The 26,962-nt window shown below is 38.4% G+C and overlaps 2 protein-coding genes across 2 annotated transcripts; one reads left to right on the top strand and one right to left on the bottom strand.

Annotated features, from left to right (window-relative positions):
* Positions 1-1,924: 1,924 nt before the first annotated feature.
* ccnb3 (cyclin B3) lies at positions 1,925-15,023 on the bottom strand. The gene is made up of 13 exons (XM_084712618.1): positions 14,889-15,023; positions 14,526-14,659; positions 14,228-14,311; positions 12,079-12,135; positions 11,041-11,153; positions 10,766-10,934; positions 10,588-10,686; positions 10,344-10,436; positions 9,811-9,948; positions 8,441-8,596; positions 8,161-8,310; positions 4,622-4,752; positions 1,925-2,604 (listed from the first exon to the last, which is right to left on the bottom strand). Exons 2-13 carry the CDS (start codon positions 14,607-14,609, stop codon positions 2,535-2,537), a joined length of 1,344 nt encoding a protein of 447 aa, XP_084568744.1. The 5' UTR covers positions 14,610-14,659; positions 14,889-15,023; the 3' UTR covers positions 1,925-2,534.
* A 7,938-nt stretch (positions 15,024-22,961) lies between these two features.
* On the top strand, positions 22,962-26,189 carry LOC146305967 (uncharacterized). Its single transcript, XM_084713004.1, has one exon. It carries the CDS (start codon positions 23,777-23,779, stop codon positions 25,595-25,597), a length of 1,821 nt encoding a protein of 606 aa, XP_084569130.1. The 5' UTR covers positions 22,962-23,776; the 3' UTR covers positions 25,598-26,189.
* Positions 26,190-26,962: the final 773 nt, after the last annotated feature.

A 26,962-nucleotide genomic window follows, 5' to 3' on the forward strand; every position in this document is an offset into this window, starting at 1 on the left:
GTTTCACTTTTCCCTTTGAACAACGGCCTTCGCAATTCATTGAGCCTCAGAAACATCAAATCATCAACCTTAGAAAGTCTAAGGAGCGTGACCTCAGATATTAGATGAGAGTTGTAGACTTTGTCAGAGGTTTTCACTCTTTCCTTTGGACGTCGGCCTTCAAAATTCATTGAACCTCAGAAGGATCAAAGAAACAACATTAGAAGCTCTAAGCAGTCCTCTTACAAGCTGAAATATTGGATCAGACAGTTGAGTTCTTTCTGAGAGGTTTTCACTTTTTTCTTTGGACACAAGCCTTCAAAATTCACAGAGCATTAGAAGAACTAAAGACACAAGTTCCAACGTCTAAAGAGTGGTCTTACAACATGAGTTATTTGATCAGACAGCCGTTTCACAGAGGTTTTCACTTTTTCCTTTGAACACCAGCCTTCAAAATTTATTGAGTCTCAGGAGAATCAGACAACCCACCTTAGAACCACTCAGCAGTCCACTTACAAGCTAAGCTACTGGATCAGACAGTTGAGATTGGTTTCTCAGAGGTTTGGATATTTTTCCTTTGGATGCCAGTCTTCAAAATTGTGGCAGGTGAACAAAACAAACCAGGTTACTTAAGAGGACTGTTCCTTTCATCTCTTGTCCTGATAATGCTAAATGCCAGTGAGCTCTAGTGAATCGGGGAAAGGGGATGTATTGCTTCAATGTGTCATTAAGCCAGCATTTTCAGGCACACCTAAAATGTCCTGTGGAAATTAGTTAAACGGTCTAACTTCAGTACAACATAGTTTGTCTTTTTCCACATATTTTCAGCAATTATTTTCCAAGACGAAACAAATCTTCCTTCACTACTTTTTAAAATTTTGACAAAATAAAGGAGAAATCTCTAAAATATTCTCTGTGCAAATTTATAAAATGACCATTATGTGTCATCAGAGATGAAGGAAACGCACCAATTTGAAATACTTGATTCTCTGACAACAACACTACAGCTGCAGTCTACTCCTTTGAAATTTCTATTCTGGCCTGTAACTTTGTCCTTTTCATGTTAATCAGAGATGAAATAATGTTTGCAGAATGAGTGAGTGTCTGATTATGAGGCGTAAGAAATCATTAATAATCTTTCAGAAGGAGTAGATGTTTAGCAGTTAAATTAGGCAATATGTTAATGGAGTCTGAGATCAGTGTCTGCCTCCCTTTTGAATGCCAAAGTCCAGAGTGTGTATTTTTAGAACAGTGGGCTTTTGTTTTCAGGATAATGGACTTCACTCTGCATTTACAGATAATTTACCGCTGATCAACTTACAATGTGCTTGCTTGTAATTATCAAATTGCAACATTGAGCTCGTCTTGCGCTCCTGCAGCCTGCCTGAGCTTCCTTGCATCTGGAGGAAGGGAGCAGAGGGAAATGACCCTCTTTAACCCTTGACTGTAGATTAAATAGGTTTTCTATCCATTTAATATACGGTCTATGGCTCCAGCTCACTAGTTGAACTGCAGTACTAATTTTTTCATGTGCAGTGGTTACATATTGTTCCATAAAGCTAATTTCCTGGAGTATATGGCAGTAAAGAGCAAGAAAGTGGTCCCTGAGTTATGAATTTTATGTCCAACTACCATTTCAGAGGTCAAAAACGAATACTAAAGCTCAATTAAACACAGCGATATTAGAAAAGAGAATCAGCAGATGTCCAAAATGACTCCAGTACGCCTGTTCAACAAATTAAACTGATGTTTAAACTGAGGCTCAGAGAAGCACCAGACAGCTACTGCAGAGAAGCACGTGAGCATGGAGGAACACTGTACACTACTGACCTCTGGTGGCCGCACAGCATAATCACATGTCCTGTTCATCTCAAATGCGACTTAGAGCTACATCCAGACATGGATACATGATAAAACTGAATAAAAACCAAATGATGCACACCTGTTTTATCAAACACATAAAAAACATTTTTATTTTAAGCGTACGCATGACAGCCATTTAAAAATAGCACAGCATCATCCTGTTGTCTTTTATACAAATACTTAGCATAGTGATATTAACATGATAAACACTGTACACTGTATGAAAATGCACATGCATGCCAGCTAACTTCAGCAAATATAAGAAAACCTATGAAACTTGTGGGCCAGAGTATGAGTCATCAGTAAAAGTAAGCATTTACCTCACCATTAGTTTCCAACGTACACTTTAAATTATACAAACAAGAGGGGCTTACAAATTACTCATGAATTAACTCTTTTATCTTATAAAAGTTATAAAATGCCAAAAAAAAAAACCCTCAAATGTAATACTAAAAAGTCATTATTAACAACTTTAACATAATAAACTGGCAAACTTCTTCATAACAAATGCCCACATTAAAACTCTTTTCCATTACAAACTGGAATTGAAACATTTATTTCCAATATTACGTACAAGACAGACTAGACTACATGTATAAATATTAAACATATTCACAAATTATTTACAGGTTTGAGGGAATATTTTAAAATATTTTCACTCAGGATTTTATTTTTATGGCTGAGGTGACATCTCATTGAGATAAAGCTTGCTCCAAAACGTCAATGTTGACCAGCGGCAGGGTTGCAACTTCGAAAAATACCCTGAGGGGGAAAAAAACAAAGCAAAACAAAAAAAAAACAATCATTTACTTTCTGATCCATTTTACCTACGTACATTAAAGGGATTATTTGATGTTGGGTTGTATTAGGGCTGGGCGGTATGACAAAATTTTCATATCATGTATTTTTTTTTTTTAAAAATCATATTCGTTTCACGGTATTTGACTGTATTTTTTTTTCATGCAACCCACATTTTCTTCTAATGAGAAAAGAATTACTGCAGTTGATTGGCTTTAAATGGCCCATTTTACTGTCATGAGGACCGTATCATGTTTTGTTTCATGTCCAGACAAAGGTAAAAGCATGACCCCTTCAAAGTATGGTTGCTATCACATGGTGGGGACAACTATACAATTAAACGTCCCCATCCACGCTAGTCGGCACCAGAAATACTAGTAGTTTAAAATATTTAAAAAATAAAATGTATAAAATATTTATTAATATTTCATACATGATGCCAGTTATCTGTTGCCTCTAAGATGTTATGAAGCCACCCACCACTAGTCGGGGCTGTGGCACCGTCAGACAGCAGCCCCTCTCGCCCAGCATGTATGCCATGTATGTCAGCAAAGTCGGACAGACGAATGTAGACTGTGACAGAATAAGCTGATATATATTCACTTGACTGGAGAAACATGTGACCACATTAAGCACAGACACAGACATAAACCTGCAGGCGGAGCTGCTGCTGCTGCTAGTACTGCTAACGTTAGCCACACTGTGTGTCAGGCTGGAAGCTAACGTTAGCTCTGGGTCCTTCACCATTTCAGACCGAAGAGGTTCACAGTGTCTGCAGGTAAAGCGTTTATTGAGTTGTTGTCATGTTTTCTACATTAATGTGTAAGGTTTGTATTGCACAGCGCAAAGTAACGTGCATTTCAGCTGCATTTAAAGTACGATTTGGCGATTGTAGACTGTGATTAACGGCTTCAAATGGCTCTTAATACACACAGAATTTTTTTTCGGACAGTGTTTAACGTTATAGATTAATAAGTTCCGCTAAATTTTAACTGCTTTCTGAGTGTTTTCTTAGTGTTAGACCAGTCTAAATTAAAGTTTGCACTTAATCGACAGTGAAATTAGTCGCCATGAACATCCCAAGTGCACACGCTCAAGCAACCATGCCTGTGGTGTTGGTGTGCAGCAGTGAAATGGGTCCCCACTGAAACACTTCTCCGCCGCACATGTTCCGGACGTTGTTTGGGCTATTCACCGGTATGGTGGTATATGAAAAATTCACATCATAACGAAAATAAAGAAGGTTTTTCGGTACGAACCGCTATACCGCACAGGCCTAGGTTGTATGAAGACTTGATTATCAGTCTATTATTTACAGTAGATGAAGAAAAGACACGTTTCAAGTTTTGAGAACCAGGACTGAATAATGAACTGCTGTGGAGAGGGTCAAGAGCAAAACTGCATTTTGGTTTGTATTTTAGTCACTTACAATAAGGTCCAACTTATTATTGTATTTTCATTGTTTAACCATGCTGTCAGAAAGCCTGTTCTGATAGGAAACTGCTGTTATAGAAGTCATATATTGCTCTCCCCAAACCAACCAAAAGTGGCAAAAATGATTAATTTTATTTCACAGAGCACAGAAGTTTCTGGTCTATTGCTGCCTCAATCTGTTGGCTTGATTGTGTTAGTGTGACTTAGTTTGGAGGATCTGAACTATCCTTTAGAAACAAACAGATCCAGACAGCAGTAGACCACAAACTCCTGTGTCCTGCGAGGTAAAATTACTGATTTCGACTATGGAGTTTGGCTTATATAACACCTTTTTCCTGTCAGAAAAGGCTGCCAGACAGCAAAGTAAAGCAGAGAAAACATTCAAAATAGTGCACACTTACACAGATGTTTTTGGTTGGACTGTTAGCGAAAACACCTTTTCTTGCTGACCACTGTCCATTACCTCATTCAACCCCACATTACATAATCTGAACGATTCCTTCAAGCACTTCACTCTAAATGGTTTTGTGTGTCTTTAAAAACTTACTTGTGTGAGTATTTGTTTCTGATGGCTCTCAGTTTGTCGTCAGGAGGAGCTAAAAGCATCATGTAGAGTTTCCTGACGACGGGCGCCAAATCTGACGTCTGATAGCCGGAGTGGAATTGCAGGATGGGACTCTGCAGCACAAGAGACACAAGAGGGACATTTGCACCGTTTTGCTCATATAAAATGCAGCCATGTTGAATCCTAAAAAAAATTAATTGCTTAAGTTTTATTACTCCCCCTCTACAGCTTCCAGCATGCTACATAAACATGATCATTTCTAATTTGCCAAAACCACACAGGAGCTGATTCTGCAGTGACTCAGCACGGGAACTAAATAAAATTACCCACCATCCCTTGTACGACCGCTGCAATGATAATTCAAAATTACATGGAAAAACAATTTACATTTAAATTGAAAGGAGGAGGAGGACTGCTGTGTGGCTCTTCATGCAGGACTGAGACTTCAGCCTGGTCAAACGGTTTCAAGTCCACCCTGTGCCAGGAGCCACTTCACTCACTCAGCAAACAAGACATGTCCCATATCCTCCAACTCATGTTGCATTTACAGATACCAATATATGCACGTAGTTTTTCCACCTAATTGAGATAACATCAAGCGTCTCCTGCAGCAGAATTAACATTATTATGCCCACTCCTATCATGACGGCCCACTGGCAGATTCAAACGTAATGTACAATACTTTTCAAAATGTCCAGGACAAGATAAGAAACAACTGCTGACAGGTTTTTCACTGGCGTCTGTTTCTCCTAATTCTTCACATTGTAACAATCAAGACCATCTTGCAGGATAATTAGGGACACATTACAACAGAACTGTGTTGTAAACTTAAGTGAAACCACATTTCTGCTACTTCCCCTTTGAAATCAATATGAGAACTAGATCTGCAAAGTAAAGACCAAAATTATAAAGAGGAATATTTTGTCTATAGGTGACTCCAGTCTAATAAGGGCCAATCAGTGGGAAACAGAAGACTTGAGTTTCTTGTACAGCTGTGTTGTAATGTGACTTGTAAAGACTGTAGAGGAAATTCTGTAAATTTAAGATTCATACCTGCTGTACACCTCTTATAAAGCATTTAAAATGTGTATATAGTTTTAGTGATGAGAGAATAAAATAAAAGCCTGTTCATTCTATATAAATGCACTTATTTTGTCTCACTTATGAATTGGGCTAAAATGTCTTAGGTTGTTTTCCTGATAAGAGGAAATAAAAAGAAATCAGAAAGCCTGTTAACTCAGCCTAAATGCATTCATTTCTCATTTTGAAGGTTCTCACATATTTATATGTTAGCAATAAAGTGTCAAGATAGTATAATGTGATGTGTGAATGGCAGGAAAAATGTTAATTTATGCATGAATGAACTGAAATTTACTGATAAGGCTTATTGTGTTTGGGTTGCAATGGGTTGCCATTTTTAAACATCCTCAAGAAAAATGTTTGGGGAATCACTGAAACACTGTTATAAAGTGTCCAATACCATTTAGTTAAAACTATTTCTAGTGTTTCTAGAGTGATACAAAGAACAGCTTGTTATGTCTTATTCGTGTACTGTTGGGTGTTTGGTGTCTAATTATGGTATAGTTGTGGTCGTTTACTGTCTAATAAAGTAAATTTTTCTAGTTTTCTTAAAATAAACCTCTGTCTGACACAAAGTAATTATTGCAAATTAGGGCTTCAAAGTTGTTAAGTCCATAAAATGCCAGTAAATGATGAAAAATATTGATCACTATTACCATGCCGACATCCTAAAATGTGCAGAAATGTTCATTTGTGGCCGATATGAGATTTCATTTTAAAGTCTTTATCAGAAGATACCCGTGACGTTCCAAACTTAATGTGCATTTCTACTTTTCATGAAACAATATTGTCCTGGATAAGGTTGTCCAAAGTATTGATACTAAGATATTTTTTTTGATGCCATGTGTTCAAAATAATCGTAATCTCCATTTAAAACTAGAAGTTATTTTAAAAAAGAAATGAAGTTGAAATAACAGACCTCCGTGCAAGTTTTTAATTAACAAAAAATGTCCTCTTTTGTACGCCTGGACTATTCCTCCCGTGTTCGTGTGGTATCAAACTGAATGAAAAAAGCATGTATCCAAGTTTACAATTATGATATCGTGACAACATTTATCCCAAAAAAGATTCCTTTAATGCCTCTGTTTTTTGGTCCTCAGTCTTTTGGTTTAACGTGGCCATAATAAAACTGTTTACAAAAAAAAAAAAATTCCCTTCACACAACTGTGTGGTGTGTGAATCACTGTGGGAGGGAAAGATTTGAAGACAAACACCAGGCTCACATCAAAACCCTCTGATTTGAAGTCAGTTGAGTTTTTTTTCTCACAGTGGACAGAAATATACTCTTTTTAACATCAAAAACCAGATGGCAAGAAATCTGGTTCAAAAGCACAGGGGCTCAGGAAGAACAGATGAAAGAGGATGTGAGGAGGGGAGTCAAATCCTGGCCGTGGACCGTCACTTAAATAAGATGGAGGGTAGAAACAAGTCTGACAACTGAAACTGTTCTGAGTCATGTTTTAATTAAAAAAAAAAAAAGTTAAAATTCTCAAATTTTCAGCTTCTTAAATGTGAATACTTTCTGGTTTCTTTACTCCTCCTAAATTGTTTAGTCCATAAAATATCAGAAAATGGTGAAAAATGCCTCCAAAAAACCAAGATGATGTCTTCAAATGTCTTGTTTGTTGGAGATTAATTTAATAATCAATTGATAACCGATTAACTGTTGCAGCTCTAATATGGCACCAAGTCCACTTACAGACAGGTGCCACATTTTGAAACTTTGTTTTACTGTCCTTTAGTTTGTCCCCATTGTAGAGAAATTCTGTCATGAAACATAATTTTGGTTGTTTTCAGCATGGTAACATCTCATTTAAACACTGAGCATGTTCATGTATATAAATGTTATTCATCACAGCTGTAAGCTGCTGGAAAACTTTGAAAAGTGCTTGAATTTGACTTTCGAAAAGGTGCAGGAACCTCAATAAAATGAGGACGACTTCTTCTCATTTAAGAAGATGAAATCAAGAGAATTTTGACTTTTCCATCTTAAAAAATTTACTCACACCTAATAAAAAACGATTATCAAAATATTTTATTAATTAATCTAATTACTTGTTGCAGCTCTGGCAATAATAAAAATCTTTGTTAACAAATAAAAACTTTCATATTGCATGACTGTGGTGTGAATCACTGCTGGTGGGAAAGTTGAAAGACAAACAGCAGGAATCAACATTAAAACCCTCTGCTTTGAAGTCAGTTGCAATAAGGCAAGTTGTTTTCCGACATTTAACAAGAGCACTAATTTTATCAAAAAACAGATGTACCAAATCAAAAACAAAGGACAAAAGTGACTTGAACTCTGGTAAATAACAGCTAAACAGAGCTGAAAGGCTGTGATCAGAACAGAGTGATTTTTTTAATTTTCATTTCTTTATGTTTATTAAAACAAAGAAAGAGGATGAAATGTGTGTGTAGTTTACTGTGTTCGGTGGACATACCCATCCTCCCAGGTCTTTGGTGACCAGCGCCATCAGCAGGCAGGCGGAGGCCAGCAGCGAGCCTCTCTCTGACACCAGCTCCATCTCCATCAGACTCATCTCACAGAAGAATCGCGCCAGAGTCAGCGTGTCCATGCCCGCGCTCACACACTGCAGAGACGACACAGCAAACATTCAGACCCCAGAAGACTGAAGTACACACGCACGCACGCACGCACGCACACAATAGCTGCAATGAGCCAAGTGCTCCAAACTGTCCTCTTCACACACATACACACACCTTGGCATAGCGTCTGAGGAAGCGATACGGGATGGGGATGTTGATGTCGAAGGACAGTGTCTGCAGGATGCTGCCCTCCATGGAGATGAGCTCCTCCCTCTTGTATGCATCATCGCAAATGTACAGGAAGTCGTCGACACACGGCGGACTGCGCTCCTGCAGGATTGTCAAATTAATAAGTTAACTGATGCTCAATTCAAAGGGATAGTTTGGTTTGGACTGAAGTGGGATCATGTGGGGTATTTATTGATAGTCACTGTATTCAACACGCACACCGTATAGACAAGCAATGTAACGCTATGGACAACAGCATAAAGATATTTTGAAGATTTTCACAATATTACTTTGGCGTCAAACATCATTTTCTGACAGGAAATCACAGTTATAGGAGTCAAATATCTCTCTCTTCAAACCAAACAAACTCTTGAGGGGAAATCATTAATTTTACATTGCAGAACACAGGTGTTGCTGCTCTACTTTGATCTGTTGTTTGTGTTATTGTGTGACTTAGTTTCTTATTGTGTGTCTTACAGTGTTAGTACAGATTGCATTGCTTGCCTGGGGCAAGTAAAATGCCATGTCAGGCAACTAAATATGGCAAGCGGTAAAAGAAGAATTAAACTATTCGAAATATTTTGAGAATTTATTCATCGTAAAAGTAATTTTTCATGCAAAAATGGCAGAAAATGCTGTTTTCAGCCTCTTAAATACAGAGATTTCATGATTTTCTTTGTTCTTTATCACATTAAACTGATCATCTTTTGGATTTTTGACTGAAAAAACAAGACATTTAAACCTCAGACTTTTTGAATGTGGTAAGGACATTCTTCATTACTTCCTGATTTTTTTTAGACATTGCAGCCCTAGATTAAACATGACAATTAGTCTTTGTTATTATTTAGTATCCACAACCAAATTGAAAAAAATGTACAGGTGCAAGTAAAAATTTAATTTGTGCAAGTAGACTCTTGACCACTTGCCTGACCAGGCTGGTGAAAAAGAACCCTAATCTTGAACTCTGAATATTCTAAATAGTCTGCAATTAAACTGATAATGATTTATTAAGTAGCTAAAACATGTTTTGCTGTCCACAGCAGTACATAGCTTAGCTTCCTACACCAGTACTCCTGATGCTTCTCCAAACTGTGGATGTGCTGACTTCATAAAACCCTGCTTCAAATAATCTGAACTATCCCTTTAATGTTTCTGCCTGTGTTCATCAAAATAAAGCCCACTGGCCACTGCTGAAGGGCGCTTACTTAACCTTCTCCCCACCAGAAAACAATGATTCTTAAAGATTCTGTGCAAAACTTCCACAGAGAAACCGATTTAAAATAGAGAAAACTGAACTGTTTGCTGTGAGCCCTCACCTCAAATTTGGAGGCTATGAGCATGGCGGTGGAGCCGACGAGCTGCAGCATCTCCCTGTGGACTGGAGTCAGGGACAGGTAGTGGTCTGTCATCTTAATGGCCAGGTACAGGGTCTCGTGGTACAGCTCAAAGTTCTCCTAAAACAAGAACATATAAAAACAGAATCCAGTCAGCATGCTGCACAAACTGAAAAAGAAGGAAAAACTAGAGAAGCAGCAGGACAAGTATGAGGACAGAGAACTGAGCAGCAACATGAGTGTCTTTTTGATTTTCATATTTAACATGCTTCAAAATGTTAGTTTATATGAACCTACAGAGTTTTAATTAACAGTGATTTTATTTAAATTCAACTCACTTACTGTATACACTTATAACCTGTTCTCACACACACACACACACACACACACACACACAGACACACAGACACACAGACACACAGACACACAGACACACACACACACACACACACACACACACACACACACACACACACACACACACACACACACACACGGTAACCAGGAAAACTCACCTGTACTTCGACCAGCCAGTCGATCAGGATCGCCCTCATCTCAGGGTTGAGGCTGGGCTGCTTGGTCATGTAGTTACAGAGGACAAACTTCTCCTGCAGACGATAAAAACACAAGACAGACTCCTTGAAAACAGCTCTGCATTCAGATTTTGTTCCTTAAATTTACTTTTCAAATGACAGTTATTTTTAAACCTGGGCCTCATTTTTATTGAGCGTGCTACCCAAATATCTTGGTTCGGCTCACCTCTCTCTGTTTGAGGTAGTCAAAGATATCCTTTGCGTACTCTGGACACATGTAACAGTCCTCAGAGTTCTCAGAGTCGATGTCAAACTCCTCTGGGATCTGCAGGGATGGAGGCTACATGAGTAAAGAGGAGGAAACCGCATGTGTGCAGATCAGAAGCTTCTTAAATTCTCCTTACTGCTTGTTTCTGAATGTGTGCTGGCACTTCACGGACAGCAGGGGGTGCAGCAGCATCCAGCTCCTCAACTGGAGCTGCAGCATCCTTCTGCACCTCCTCATCTTTCTCCTCGTCTGCGTCAGTCCTCTCTTTTTCGGCAGTCGTCCCCTCTGAGCTCACAGACGACGACCTGCAGAGGGAGAGAAGGTGAAAATTAAGGCTGAGGAGAAAAACAACAGGAGAAGGAATAAACGTTCACGAGGAGTGAACCAAAAGAAAATCAAGGTTATGTTTACTTTTTCAGGTTGACTTGATTCTTCGCCGGCACTGAGGTGGAGCTCGTTTTCTTCGCCTGCTTCTTCGCAGTTTCCTTCTTCCTCCCTGGAAGGCTGATCTGAACCTTATGAGCCTGAGAATGAAGTCAAAATATGATTTTTAAACCACAAACTATGTCATAAAGCACTCAATAACCACAAAGCAATTTAGAGTGATTACAAAATGAAGATTTTTGACATTAACATCATTCATAAGTGATGTCGGAAAGAACAAAACGGAGCTGGAAAATCTAAGTTTTGGGATCAACACATCAGACTCAAACCTCTCTGCCACCCTGTTGGTTTAACAGCTCCATTGATGGTGAGGTGAACAATTTAAACATGGTGCTCGTTTCACACCCAGGTGAGGCAGAAGAGGACACACATTCACACCACAGTGCAGAACGACAGCGAGTCCACATACACCTTCACACCAAAGCACAGAGTTAGACTGTCACTCACTCATTAGCAAACACACTCCGGCTTGTCTGTCAAATATTTTCTGAAAGTTCTCCATGTGTGAAAAATCCAACAAAAGGCAATTCTGAGGCTTTTATAGTGCACCCAAACACCAGCCTAAAAAATATATAGTATAGACCTACAGATGTTTACTACTATTCTGTTAAAATACGGATAGTCAAAAGAGAACTAATCACCAACTATTTCAATGGCCAATTAATCGTTTCAGTCATTATTCAAGCAAAAATGTCAATCATTTCTGGTTCCAGCTTCTATAAAATGTAAGGATCTGCTGATTTTCTTTGTCATTTATGCCAATAAATGAAGAGTCTCTGTGTTTTGGTTGGAAAAAAGGGGCTCTTGGAAATTACAATGAGCATTTTTCCCAATTTTGTTGACATTTTATAGACTGAATGATTAATTAAGAGAATAATCAGATTAATCCAGATTAGTTCCAGCCCTAGTGCCACTTGGATTAAATTCGGGCCCTGGTTCAACACAGTGCTTCTCTCGCCACCACATATGGTGACCACCACCAAAGTACTACAGTGTCCCACTTACTGTCCCACAGCTGCCGTCACTGTCAAGTCGACAGTCTGACATACACAGACCGATAGCCTGTCGACAAGACAAAATAGCACACCGTGGAAAATCATCCAGAGCTTAGCAAGACTCATTTTTTTGTCAGACAGCAGCCTGATGTTTTCACTCTTGGATAAGAATGGTAATAATAATAAATAATAATAATAATAACGCTGATAGTTTATTTAAAATACCTTCCTCTGAATAAATTTCGAACTGTTCTTTCAGCCAAAGTTTTTGTTTTAGAGCCAGAAACCACATCTGAATAATGAAGGTTTGCTGGTCAAATTGCTTTTTAACACAAATATCAGGCCCCACAAAACCAACAATAACAACAAATCAAATCAGAGGAGAGTCAAAGTTAATTTGGCGTCTGGAAGCTCAGACATCCACTTTGGAGAGGGCCGCTGAACTGCTCTGTTATTGTTGTTACTGTTGCTCTGTTGCGAGGAAAACAGATCCAGACGCCAATCGATAAGCAAACATCAATGTGATCGTAAATACTAAAACAAATATCAAGAGGAGCCAGGAAGACAGTTTTATGACTAAAATGGTAGCAAATCTGTGCACCAGGCAGACAAATCTTGTCTACACGCCAGGCAGCTCTTTTCCAACAGTGCAGCAGATATCAGAACTGAAAGGAAAGAAACAGTCCAACCAGGACAAGTAAGTTATTATCATGAAGCCAGAGAACATGAAGCCAAAATAATGTTGTTTTTTTTACAGAAGATAATGCATATTTTTTTTGTTTTGTTTTACAAGTAACATTTTATGTATATTTGATCTATCTTCTTAATTTAAGTTTTTATTTATGGTACATATATACATATAATTATCAAAAATACCAGTGAGAGCTTACTGTTTCAGTGCCCGCCTCTCATTTTGGATAGTTTGAATTATTTAAAGCAGAGCTGTGTGATGCACTTTTCAGTGGGGATACAGAGAGGAGTACCAGCACAAAGCAATGAAGCAATAACCTGCTGTAGACAGGGTCACCAACCAAAAGGTATTTTAGTCACTTAAAAAGTCCACCTAGGGAAAAAGAATATCATGATGAGTTCAAGTGTACGCTATATTTACAATATTTTCACTGCTTTGCTTTGCCATCAGACAGCTTTTCCTGACAGGAAACTTGTGTTTTACAAGTCAAATATTGCTCTCTCCAAACCAACCAAACTCCACAGGAAAAATCAGTGATTTTAACGCACAAATTGCAGGACTTGCTGGTCCACAACTGCCTTGATCTGTTAGTTTGTGTTATCATGTGACACTGCTGTTTTAAAGGTTAGTTCAAATTCACCAACACAAACCACAAATCATGAGACCACAATACAAACAGATTGAGGCAGCAGTACACCAGATTTTGCCTATGGAGTTGGTTGGCTTAGAGAGACCAATATTTGGCTTATACATAGAGCCTAAATCTCTAAATCAATTATTAATCAACTACTAAGTTAACATCAACTATTTTGATAATCGAGTCATTTTTGAGTATTATTATTTTTATTTAACTTAAAAAATGCCCAAATTACCTGATTTCAGCTTCTTATATATGAAGATTTTCTGGTTGCTTTGGTCCTTTGTGACAAGCGCGGTGACAAAACACTGAGGTCATAATCTTCAGAATTCTTCTGATTCGGAAAACCGCAATCAACATTTTACACCACTTTCAGACCCAAACAACTAATAGGTTAATCAAGAAAATAATCGACAAAGAAGGGACCTTTTTTAAGTGGCTAAAAGACATTTTGTTGCTGACCCTGTCCACAGCAGTACATTGCTTTGCTTCTGTTCCAGTACTCCTCTGTTTTACCATGACAGGGGCATGTTTCTGGCATCTACAGTGGGTTATACATTAACTATCAATAAGTACCTCATACAACTCTACATCAAGTGATCTATCCCTTTAAATAACTAATATTAGACAACACTGGACAGTTTTTACTCTCTAATGTTGATATTTGCCTCCAAAATCCAGCATTAGTCAGGCTCTAGATTCAAAGGGGACTTTTGCCTATTGCAGACAAAGTGTCTCCATCCTTGAATCCAACACGTTTGTTTGGCCTCGACTGTGAATTTCAGCGCTGTCCATTCTGCCAAAACCACAACCTCCTAAGACAAGACTCACATTAGTGATGTCAATAAAAGCAGTCCTCTTCTTGGGGGCTCCATGAGGAGGGGAGGAGGACCTCTTCACATGAGGGCCTTCATCCTGCAACACAACGACAGGAAAACACACAAATCACTCACAAAACATGCATACATATAAGAAAAGATATGCATAAGGAAAGATGTGCATTTTAGCATGCATTTCATTCAGTTAATCCTTTTAAACGTCCTGCACCTGTTGCAGTGGCTGCTTTGTTTACAGCCTTCCTACTGTAAGAAAACCTGCCTGTTAAAACGAGTCTGCATGTTTCTTTTACCTGATTCTCGGTGGCTGTTGCAGTAAGTTTGGGTATCTTGCTCCCACCGGTCACTGTGGGTTTCTTTCCCCTCGGTACAGGCATGTCTGGCTCCTTTATCCTCCGAAAACACACTGCAGCAGCTGCACTATGATCTGTTTTGCAAAGAAAAAAAACCCCAAAAAATGACTGGTCCGTTTTTAAAACTCAATGAGACAGTTCAACAGTTTTAGCACGCAGAAAATAAGATGTAGGCTAACACCGTGTAGCTAAACACCGCCTCGGCATCTTTGTGTTTGCTGGGTGGGGTTTCCGCACGTGAATCGACGGCTCCACATTCAAAATATTAAGCTAAAAATAGCCCAAAACATTATTTCATCTTACCGTGTTTTAAAATTCCCGCTGGTCTGACTCTGTCCTTCGGTTTTAGGACGGAAAAGCTCGTTAAACGGTTGTAAATAGTCCAGCTTCGCTACGTTGCTTCATAGACAAGATCTCAAACAAAAGTGATTCAGCTGAGGATCCAAATCTCCTGCGCCTCGCTCTCATTGGTTGGAATTTGAGCCGGCGGTCCAATCAGAGAGTCGCTAAGGATGCCGGTGCTAGGGAGCGTTGGTTTTAGGGTAACGGCTCCGCCCGGTGCAGCGATGTGGAAAGTATTGCTTTCCAAAGCAGAAGCGTCAAAAATAACAGATGAATCATATGAAAAAGCTGCCGCGTTATATATTTATTTTGTCATGTTATGCTATTGAGTATGTTTTATTTCGTTGAGCTAAATCAATTCAAGGTGAGTTTATAAATGACTGCCCGCCCACCTGGTTTCTTTGGATTAGAAACCAAACAAGCCCTAGAGGAGGAGCATGTAGGATTTTCAAACATACTAGAAACCAATGGCAGTTTAAACGTGATTTTAATGGTGTTTTTCTCATGACCGAAAGGCACGAGTCTTAACTGAAGGTGAATATTTCAGTACAGACATAAGGCAAGTATACACGTGACATAAACTGTGTACATGGATGCATGATCAGGCATGAGTATGTTGTCAAACAAGCTCTTCATGAATTCATTCACTATTTTTTTGTTTTGTTTTGTTTTCAGTAATTTCAATATTGGCAAGAATGCTTTATAGACAGTATTGCCAAACTTCCATGATACAGTAAAAAATGCTATTTCAAATTAATTCAATTCAATAATGATATCAGAGACAAAAATACAAATCATTAAAAAATGATGTGATTTATTAAGTAAAATATGATAAATATACAAAGAAAAAGCACAAGAAAATGGGTTTAAACCAGTATGTGTGTGTGTTTATGTGTGTATTATTCATACTCTATATTTATGTGCTTGTTCACATTTACTATTTATGCATATCTAATTCACAGTATGTTTAAATTATGGTACCACTTAACAGTAAGACCTTTGTAAAATTCATAAATTTTATAATTAGGTTATAAACCTGTCATAAATCATTAACAAACATTATAAAGAAGTTATAACACAGTTTTAATACATGGATGTGGGTTAATTATCTGGCAAGCAAAAGGTCACTGGTGCCCTTTTTATATAATGTGCTGTAATAGCTTATTAGCTTATAAATGATCTCTAAAGTGTTTAAAAGCTAATTAATAATCTAACTATAAACCATTTGTGAATAATATTTTTCAACCTTAAGTAAGTTACTTTAATTTTCACAGTTTACTTAGAACATACTATCTATTAAATTTACCAGTATAGTGTTTTTGATAAGCTTCTCAGTATCTTAGATAGCCGTTAGTGATGTTGGGTAGCTATCTCACACTGTAATCTTAATTGAAATTTGACAGAAACAACATAAAACTCTAAACAAAAAATCTTCAATTGCCTTTCCACTGATTCAACCAGTATAGAAGCAAGACAGAGGTTGGATATCAGAAAGCAGCTAATATCACTAATGGCTCTCTAAGACGGCAATTTTTTTAACTTATCAAAATGATCAAAAACACTATATACAAAACAAATGATAAATACTAGACTCAATATGTACCAAGCTAGATGTGACAAGTAAAGTAACTAACCTATGGATGAAAAGTTTGTTGGGAAACTTAACGTTACTATAATATTGACAGGAAGTAAACAGACATGCTTAAAAATGTATGTCACATTACATTGTGCAAGTAGAGAATATCACTTACTGAAGAACTGACTGCTAATTGAATACATTTACCATCAACACAGACTGGACTTATACATGAAAAATGAAGAATTTTAACATGAATAAGACAACATGAATGTGGCAAAAAAAGACTCACAAAAAATGCAGAATTTCAGATTCTGAGGTTATATATTTCCCCTAAATGGTCTGGCACATCATGATTTCCCTTCAGGCCATCGCACAAGACTGAAACGACCTTTGAAGACTATTTAAATGATCATGCAGAACAATGAGATCACTGACACACAGATAAGTATTTCCTGAACCAGAGCACAAAGAGCACATTGGGCCTACTGGGGCCCACAACACAGAATATGGAGTAACAGTTTGGATAATAGAGGGTCATAAAATCATATTTGTGCACTCAGAGGGCAGGTTTGGAATGGAGACAGGGGGAAGCTGGCAGCTAACATCCATACAGCTGCCATTAGTTTGGCAGGATCATTTTTGATTCATGTCTGAATAATGGGAATAGAAGCCATAAAGTGTATCTAAGTTCTGTTAAGAGAACAAAATCTTGAATTTTAGATGAACTTTAATGCCATAAAGTATTATGTCATCTCTGAATACACCCTCTACACAAACCATGAAGTTACTCTGCACTCTTAAAAATGAAGGTTCTAACTAGAACTGTAAAGAGTTCTTCAGCTTGTACTCATAGACAAACAATCTTTTGTTCCTGGTAGAACCTTTTGAAAAGGTTCCACTTGGAACCTCTTGAGAGAGTTTTGTCTAGAATCCAACATAAAGGGTGCAATGGTTCTACCTCAAACCCTCTCTGGCTGTTTTAACCAGAATCTATCCACCTTCTAAGGGTGTAGACAAGAATTCATCCCAGGGTTCTACTGAGAACACTTTTATATTCCTATGGTTTCATCTAGAAGCCAACCCAGAGGGTTCTACTGAGATCCTATCCCATACCCACCCAGGCGGTTATATCAAGAACTCTCTTATATTTCAAGGGTTTTATCTACAAGCCATCCACAGGGTTCTACCAAGAACACTGTCATATTCCAAGGGTTTTATTTAGTACCCAGCCAATGGGTTCTACCAAGAACCCTTATATATTTCAAGGGTTTTATCTGGAACCCATCCCGGGGGTTCTAGAAAGAACAATTTTGTATTTCAAGGGTGCTATCTTGAACCCATCCAGGGGGTTCTACTGAGAACCTTTTTATAATCTGAGTCTTTTATCTAGATCCCACCCAGGAGGTTCTACCGACAACCCTTTCATTTTTCAAGGGTTTCTTCTGGAAGCCACCCTGGGGGTTCTACAGAGAATTCTTTTATATTTCAAGGCTTTTATAGAACTCACCCTAGAACCCTTTTATACTACAGTACCAAGTACTCTGTCCACCGAAAAGGGTTCCTTGGATGAAAAGAGTCCCTAATAAAACCCTTGACAAACCCTTTCCACAAAAAAAGGGGTTCTTCAGAAGCTGATGGTTCTGGGTAGAACTTCAGGAAAAACCCCTTTGGAACCCTTCTAAGAGTGCGAAGACAATATTATTTAACTCCAAAATGAATAAATGTCTCTTCTCTTTGTTATACTTTCATGTGAAGCACAAAACGAGCAGGTCTCCTGGCTCGGACCATTTCAACATTCACCCCACGTTCACTTTATTTGAACAGGATTCCTTAACGCAACTTCAAGGCCTGCGGTGCACACAGTGCAATCTGGCCTCTAATGAAGTCTGCAGAGAGATATTATCTCAAAACACCGCTTTTATTTCATCTCCCCTCCCTGATCCAAGACAAAAAGCCCACATATGAGAGTAGTTTATCTAGACTGCTCGTGTCTCAATTACAGCTGAGAGAAATCGTTTTATAATTCTTAGTATCTGGTTGAAGCTGCTAAGAAATCTGCATGGGTGGAGTTTGGGCAATAAATTCAGGGTCATGGAAGTGATGCATTACAGAAAATTACACAAAATCACCTTTATATGTCTACTCCACTCCTAGTTTAGAGGGGAAATATTGCATTTTTCACTTCACTATTATCTGATTTGACAGATTTAGTGCAAATAGATTTTTCAAATTCAGGCTTTTTTCTTACAAGGCACTGGAAGAACTAATGAAATATGATGTTTTGTAATGAATTAAAGGTGCAATGAAGGGGTGAGCAAGTCAAACTCAAGCAAACATTTCAGTCATTTTTCATGCAAAAACCTTTCATGGCTCCATCTTTTCAAATGTGTAGATTTTTTTGCATTTGCCTTTGATTACTTAAATTACTTTTCTGTTTTGATAATCTTACAAACAAACAGTCAGTATTTGCAGTCCCACAGAAATCCCGTAAAATGCTATTGACACAGTCCTGCATGAGTAATCTATTAAAGGTCCAGTGTGTAAAATTTATGGAGATATACTGGCAGAATACAGCAAAAATGGGAACAAATATGGAATATAACATTAATGAGTATGTTTTCATTCGTATGTAATCACCTAGAAATAATCTAAACAGGGTGCAGGTCTTCTTCCACAGGGGTCGCCATGTTGCACTGTCATTTTTCACGAGTTTTATATCCACCGTAGATTCTCCCACGTTTGGAAGGGGAGAGTGAGGCGAGTTGTTTGCAGTCTGCAAGTTCACCACTAGATAACAGTAGATTTTTACACACTGGTCCTTTAATATCTAATAGTATATTAACAGTCACAGAGGTCATTTTTCTGCATTTTGTATTTTTATTTGAAATAATTTAAGTATATCGTCACAATTTAATACTTTTACTCAACATTTTCAGAACTCTTACTTTAGCAGATTATTTTTACAGTGTGGTATTATCACTTTTAAAAGAACCTTCATATTTTGTTAATTTTGGAGGCCACTGTGGACAAAAGCAGTAATGTTTCCACCACCATAACCACAAAATATAACATAAAAAATAAAATTATTTAGATAAAAATCTTCTCCTGCTTCCTTGTAATGTACTACTCACTATAACTTTGGCTGGAAATGGCTGAGCTACTGGTCTGAATCTGAGATGCTTTACCTCTTCCACATCCTCCCCGCCTCTTCCTCCTCCTCCTCTTCCTCCTCTTCAGCCATTCATCTTCTTCCTCTCTTCAACCTCCTGACCTCATGAACAAAGAAACAGGCTGAATGATTTTCTATAATATGTATTATTTATTTGCTTGTATTGTCAATGAGGTAAACAGCTGCAAATGCAGACTCTCCCTCTAACTCTCTCTCTCTCTCTCTCTCTCTCTCTCTCTTTGTCTCTCTCTCTTTGTCTGTCTCTGTTTCTCTCTCTCTGTCTCTGTCTCTCTGTCTCTCTCTCTCTCTCACACACACACACACACACACACACAAATAGGAAGTGAGTGAAACTTGTGAACTCATTTGTCAAACCATTTCCGTGTAGACTCATTCGTACGACAGAGACCAAAAAGTGAATTATCTGCCTGTTACCGCATGGTAAGTTGCAGTAGTATACGCTGCTTGATGTTTCATGTATTTCATGTCCACATTTTGTAGTACTTTTATGTAACTTTTGGCTTTAATCTTATTCAACTGGCCCTCAAAGTGCCTTGTGTGTCTTGCCAGGTTACCACAGTAACCCTTCTGATCTGCCAAACTTCATAAATCCGATATCTTTTATATTTTTACTTAATTGTTAAGTTTCTGGTCTTTTCTGTCCAGTTTTCGTGGGCCAACAAAGCTTAATAAACATCTTACAATACAGAAAACAAAAGATAATACACTGTAAAAACAGTTGTTGTAATTTACCAGGAAAAGTGGCTAAAACCTTGAATGCTCCTTTGTGGAGGGCTGTTTCTTTGGATTTGGCACATTTCATTTAAAGCACTGAAAATGGACAGAGGTGGAAGTAAGTAAGGTTTTCATGTACTTTACTTGAGTATTTATTTTTCTGACAACATTTTATTTTGACTCCCTACATTTGAACACAAGTTTCTGTACTTTCTACTCCATCCGTCCTTCCTCCTTCCATTATCAAAACAGGCTTGTTACTTTAGTGTCAATGCATCTGACCTTAAGACTGATTTCAGCCTAAATGGAAGGGACAAAAACACATAGAAAAGACAATTCCTTGGAATAACCAACACTGAGTATCACACATGACAGATTTAATAAGATACAAGATATGACAAAAGCAAGGGAACAAGACAAACATGGTGTAAAAGATGCAACATGGTGAAAACAATGTAAAAAATAAAAGCCAAAAACAACATAACATGACGAAAATTGCATAACAAGATGTATCAACACTTAACAAGATGAAAATGTTACAAGATGTAGAAGATGTAACAAATGAAACTGATCTAACAAGATAAAAAAAAAATGTAAAAGATGTAACAAGAAAAAAATTACAACAAAATGTAACAAGGCCAAACAATGTAACAGGGAACGTGAAGACAAGGCGAAAGCAACGTTAAGGATGTAACAAAAATGACGCATCACGACATAACAAGACAAAAATGGTGTAACCAGATATAACAAGACGAAAACATGACAAGATGAAAGTGACGTAACAAAACCAACATGCTGTATAAGATATAACAAAACAAAAACAACTTACAAGATGTAACAAAGTAAAAATGACATAAAAAACTATCTGTTGTCTCTATCTACTATCTCCATTTTTATTGCATTTTCTGCATATGATGTGCTCTTAAATTGTAGTTTTATTTTTCTGTATTTTTAATTTGTGAAGCACCTTTTAACTCTGGTTTTGAAAGGCACAAAATAAGTAACAATATGACAGTATTTCGCAATGCACTGAATGGCCACTGTTAGCAAAGCGTGTTAGTGTGATCAAACTTCTAAGTATCATCACCATCAACAGAATTTGTTTAGACAGGGTTGCGTAAAACACCAAAGGAATGAAGTAGTGAGGGAGCGTCCAGATCATATCGTAATCATTAGTTTGCCTATCAGGATGTCCAAACCAGATTGCCAAGACAAAACATTCTTTGTTTCAGCTGTAATTTGTTCCACATCTGCATCTTATTCTCTTGTCCTCCGTCCATTTCGAACTCAGGCCAAGAGACTACAATTATTATTTGTCAATCTGGGTATCATTCGCTTTGGCTGCATAAAGAGGGAGCTTAGAGAGGAAAGAGAGAAACTCCACTAGTATGTGTGCGTTTGGGAAAGACTTCATTACCACACAAAGAGACTTCTCAAGGATGGATTTGATTTGAATCTGAACTGAGTAACACTTAAAATTATATTAAATATAATTAAATTTAGATGTCCATATCTTTGAAATGCAAACCATGAAATCCATGGTCCAGCATATTATGGTTAAAAAGAGGGAAAATATCTTTTTTGTCACAACTTGTGCAAGACAAAAGTGTCAACAATAAAGTACTGTTAGCAAGTGCTAACTTATATTAGTCATTTTTTGTTACCTAATGCTACAGCTAGCTTGCTAAATGTTAAAATAAAAGTGTACAATGCAATAGATGAAACTGTTGAGACTTTAAAAGAACAACACGTTCATCATTGTTTTTTTGCAGTTTAACTTTTGATCAAAACCATTTTTAGGTAATTTTAGAATAGCTATACACAAGAGAAGCCAACTTTTGCTACTTAATGCTACAGCTAGCTCACTAAATGTTCAACTGAAAATGAACAATGCAAAAAGTAAAAATATTAATTAATAATTATCTCCAATATGTGACATGTTTGAAAAAACATTTTAGCTCATTTCAGAATTATTTTTAAATACACTTAAAAAATGCAATTTCTTGGAGAGAGTTACATAAGAAAATCAATAACTTGTCTGTAGAGCCAAGAAACAGTCTCGCACATAACCCCCCGAAACCACAAAGTGTTAACACTTCAGTTTTTTGTAACAGGCTAATTAGGTAGGCTCGAAGAAGCTGGTTAGTGAATTTGTTATTGGATAGAACCAGGCTTTCCATTTGCCCTGGTTTAGATTCTTTGTGCTAAGCTAGGCTAATCAGTTGCTGGCAGAAGCTTCATATTAACCATAGCCTACAGATATGAGGGCAAAATTCATTGTATAAGTCTCAGTGAGGAAGTGAGTAACTGTATTCCCCAAAATGTTGACCTTTTCTCGTAATGTTTGAGGAAAATAACACAGCTTTCAAGAATCCCAGAGCAAAAGAAAGTCAGACAGTCAGGACTAAAACAGACGTAAAACAAACAAACAAACAAAAAACAAAACATATCAACACAGCTTTGTGAACCCATGCCCCGGAGAGAAACGACAGCTGTAGGAGGTTCTATGTTGTTTCATATTAATGCGCTGATGCACTTGCAGGTTCTGTCATTCACAGGATGTGAAAACCAACAATCAAGCTTAGTGAAACAAAGATACTTTCAAACATTCATATGTCAGTCCAAAGTTTTTTCAAGTGTATTGAAATGGATACAGATGTTTCCTTTCATGTATGCATCAGAGATCAGCAGCATATTATTTTTCATGTATCACGTTTTGTTCCATTTCTATTTCCTCAACTTTAAGCCACAGTTATCAGATAAAGCGTTTCTCAATTCACGACATATGCGTACAAGCTATGTTTAAAGACATGTTAGGATGGCGCTCAGGACGAAGCACACTTTTTTTTAGGTCTAATCTAATAATGAGCTGAACTTCCTGCTTGTCACATCCTGGCTGGCTGACAGCTCATATGGTGACAGGCTGTGGTCGAGGCCTCAATCTTACTTTCCATCTAAAGCTTCAGAGGGGACTTTCTGTTCTCATGTCCCCGTGTTAAGTTCTGATTACATTCTCTTTTCTTGTTTCTTATACATACATGATGAAATTCAATTTGTAGCTATGTATTTCTTTTCTAATCTGAAACAGGCAAGTAATGTAGAAATATTTGTAGAGCAGAGACTAAAAAAGAAATGCTGCTCCATTTAAGGGAACTAGCCATGTCCTTCCTGGCTTTAAGTGAACATACTGGCAATATTCTAATAAAAATACAGAAATGAACTAATTATAGGAATAAGGCAGAGCATCAAACCATCTTTGGACTCTTTTCTGTGCTTGTGCCATGTCCTGACCTTGACCACATTCTTGTTGCAAAAAAAGCTCCTGGAAAAAAAAGATTTTTTTGCTTTTATCCCCCACAGGATCTGATGCAGGCAGTGAGTGCAGATCCAAGGGTGCCAGAGCCCGCTCCAGAAAACTTTGGCATTTCTGAAGGCCTCAGGAGGCGTCACATAAACAATGAAGTTCTTGAGAGGTTTGCCGAAAATGTGACTGAAAACATTATCCAGTCCCTCATGAGCAAAATGGAAACGATGGAACATGAGATGGACTTCAGAGTGTCCAGATTTAATCAAAACCAGGAGATGTTAGCTGAAGACTTAGCCTCAGCGGTGATAGAGGATGCTCTGAGGGAAGTGTGCAGAGATCAAAACATTGAGGGTTTCCAGAGTTCAAGATCAGCTTGGGTAAAGATGGATGGTGCACAGGCTTTTATGGATCAAACTGAAGGCCAAAGAGACTTTTTGGACGAGGACACCACAATGGATCCTGGCAAAGAAATCCAGACTTCCAAGGACACCCAGCCCTCTCACCCACCTCTGTCCCAGTCAGGACTCCCTATTGTAGGATCCCTCGACTATCCTGATGCCCCTCCAACCACACCTCTCCTCCCTGAGCTTGAGAGGAGCAGACAAAGTTTTGCCAGGAAGCTAAAAGGAGGCTTGGCGAAGGTTTTCCTGCCTTCACCTCCCCCACCAACACCAAAGGACAAAGAGGACGACTCAGACAGCGCAACCAATGACCTCCGGATGGAGTTAATGGAGCATCTGATGCACTCACTGGCCACAGACAATTTGCCAAGAGACTATTTTGAAGAAGGACCTCAACATGGGGCCAAGATGGAGACTTTTGCAGAAGCTCTTTCATGTGACATCATCGACTGGGTCTTGAGTACCAAAACCAATGAGCAGACAGCTGACGATAGCGAGCTTTATCTACTAGCCCGCCAACTGGCTATAACCATCATCACCTCCTCCCTTGATGAAGCTAAAATGATGCAGGCAGTGAGTCCAGATCCAAGGGTGCCAGAGCCCAGTCCAGAAAATGCTTGCATTTCTGAAGGCCTCAGAAGAATCCACCTCAACAATGAGGTTCTTGAGAGGTTTGCCCAAAATATGACCGAGAACATTATCCAGTCCCTCATGAGCCAAAGGGAAACGATGGAACATGAGATGGACTTCAGAGTGTCCAGATTTAATTACAACCAGGAGATGTTAGCTGAAGAGTTAGCCTCAGCAGTGATAGAGGATGCTCTGAGGGAAGTGTGTAGAGGTCAAAACATTGAGGGTTTCCAGAGATCAAGATCAACTTGGGTAAAGATGGATGGTGGACAGGCTTTTGTGGATCAATCCAAAAGCCAAAGAGCCTTCTTGGACGAGGACACGGCAAAGTATCCAGGCAAGGCAATTGGGACCTCCAAGGACACCCAGCCCTGTCACCCACCTCTATCCCAGTCAGGACTCCCTGTAGCAGGATCTCTCGACTACCCCGATGCCCCTCCAACCACGCCTCTCCTCCCTGAGCTTGAGAGGAGCAGACAAAGTTTTGCCAGAAAGCTAAAAGGAGGCTTGGCGAAGGTTTTCCTGCCTTCACCTCCTCCGCCAACCCCTAAGGAAAAAGAGGATGATTCAGACAGCACCTCCAGTGACCTCCAGATGGAATTAATGGAGCATCTGATGCACTCATTGTCCACAGATGATTTGAGAAGGGACCGTATTGAAGTAGGACCTTATCATGGAGCCAAAATGGAGGCTTTCGCTGAGGCTCTTTCATGTGACATCATTGACTGGGTCTTGCGTGCCAAAAACAGCAAGCAGACAACTGATGATAGTGACCTTCATCTACTAGCCCACCAATTATCTGAAACTATCATCACCTCCTCTCTTGATGAAGCTAAAATGATTGTCTAATACTTTAAGGGGATTAAGGCCTCAAGAAAAGCCAGATAAACAACGTGGTTCTTAAGAGCCCAAAATATGACCAGGAACATTTTCCAGTTTGGAAATGATGGAACATGAGGGGGACTTCAGAGTATCCAGATTTAATCAAAACTAGGAGATTTTAGCCTCAGCAGTGACAGAGGATGCTCTGGGGGAAGTGTGCAGAGATCAAAATATTGAGGGTTTCGAGAGTTTAAGATCAACTTGGGTAAAGATGGATGTGGACGGGCTTTTATTGATCAATCTGAAAGCAAAAGAGACTTTTCAGACATGGACACAGCAATGAATCCAGGCAAAGAAATCTAGACCTCCAAAGACACCCAGCCCAAAACGCTTCTCCAACCCTGCCTCTCCTTTGCCAAGGGACTAATTGAAGCTAGACCTCACCATGGAGCCAAGATGGCTTTCACACTTTCATGTGACACCAGCGACTGGGTCTTGAGCGCCAAAAAGTGCGAGCATCAATCACATTTGTGAGGACTGGCATGCACACACACAAAAGAACAACAATATTGATATCCGTTCACATGTTGCTTCGATGCTGATTGCCACTGGGTGACATTTTTTAAGTCTGGTTTACTGTAATAATATTGTTCTATGACCTGAATCTGATTTTCTTGACTGAATTTATTTCTCAATAAAGTTCAGTTAAAGTGTATCCAGATGAAGAGTTTAATTGCAAAACCTACTTACTCAAAGAACTGTTCAGAGATCCAACAAAAAGATGGTTGACTCATAGTTAAAACATGCTTTGGCACTTTTAATGACACATATATCCTGGCAGTTGTATATTTAAGATGCTGGATAATGAACCTGGGGTAATAGTTTTTCTCCAAAATGGATAAAAAGTACATTGGCAGGAAAACTCTAATGGTCTTGAATGCTATTTTGACTGGGATCCAACTGCAGTAACCATAAATGTCCTTTAGATAGCAGCAAAGGAGCAATGTGAGTGTTTTCACCATGAGGTCATTGAGTTTAACTTGAGTAATTACCTGACAACAATTGGATTCGTTTTGCTATAAATAAATAAGCATGTCAGATTTTTTAAGCTTTATTTGTCTATCTACTTTAAAAATGAAAGGTTTTGTTTGTGCTGATTTTGCTTTGGTTATGTCTTTATCTATAATAAAGACTTAATTTATTCATCTTAACTGCACTTAGTGATAGAGATTAAGACATTCATTGAGTATAACCACCGAGAGGCAACTTTATATGACAAAAGATTAAATTACATTATAGATGTTTGATGAAGTGGGGCGAGTAAATGGTGCACTGCACCACTTCGTCATTGAGGCAGATGTTGGGAATTATTCTGTTATTTCCCCTTGTCAT

This window comes from Lutjanus erythropterus, chromosome 23 (genome assembly GCF_056507025.1).
Source record: "Lutjanus erythropterus isolate fLutEry1 chromosome 23, fLutEry1.hap2, whole genome shotgun sequence".
Classification (NCBI taxonomy): domain Eukaryota; kingdom Metazoa; phylum Chordata; class Actinopteri; order Lutjaniformes; family Lutjanidae; genus Lutjanus; species Lutjanus erythropterus.

Coding starts and splice junctions, on each gene's coding strand:
- ccnb3 (XM_084712618.1), bottom strand. CDS start 14,609: ATGCCTGTACCGAGGGGAAAGAAACCCACAGTGACCGGTGGGAGCAAG. Junction 10,935..11,040: donor AATCAAGTCAACCTGAAAAA/GTAAACATAACC, acceptor CTCCCTCTGCAG/GTCGTCGTCTGTGAGCTCAG. Junction 2,605..4,621: donor AGAAACAAATACTCACACAA/GTAAGTTTTTAA, acceptor TTTCCCCCTCAG/GGTATTTTTCGAAGTTGCAA.
- LOC146305967 (XM_084713004.1), top strand. CDS start 23,777: ATGCAGGCAGTGAGTGCAGATCCAAGGGTGCCAGAGCCCGCTCCAGAA.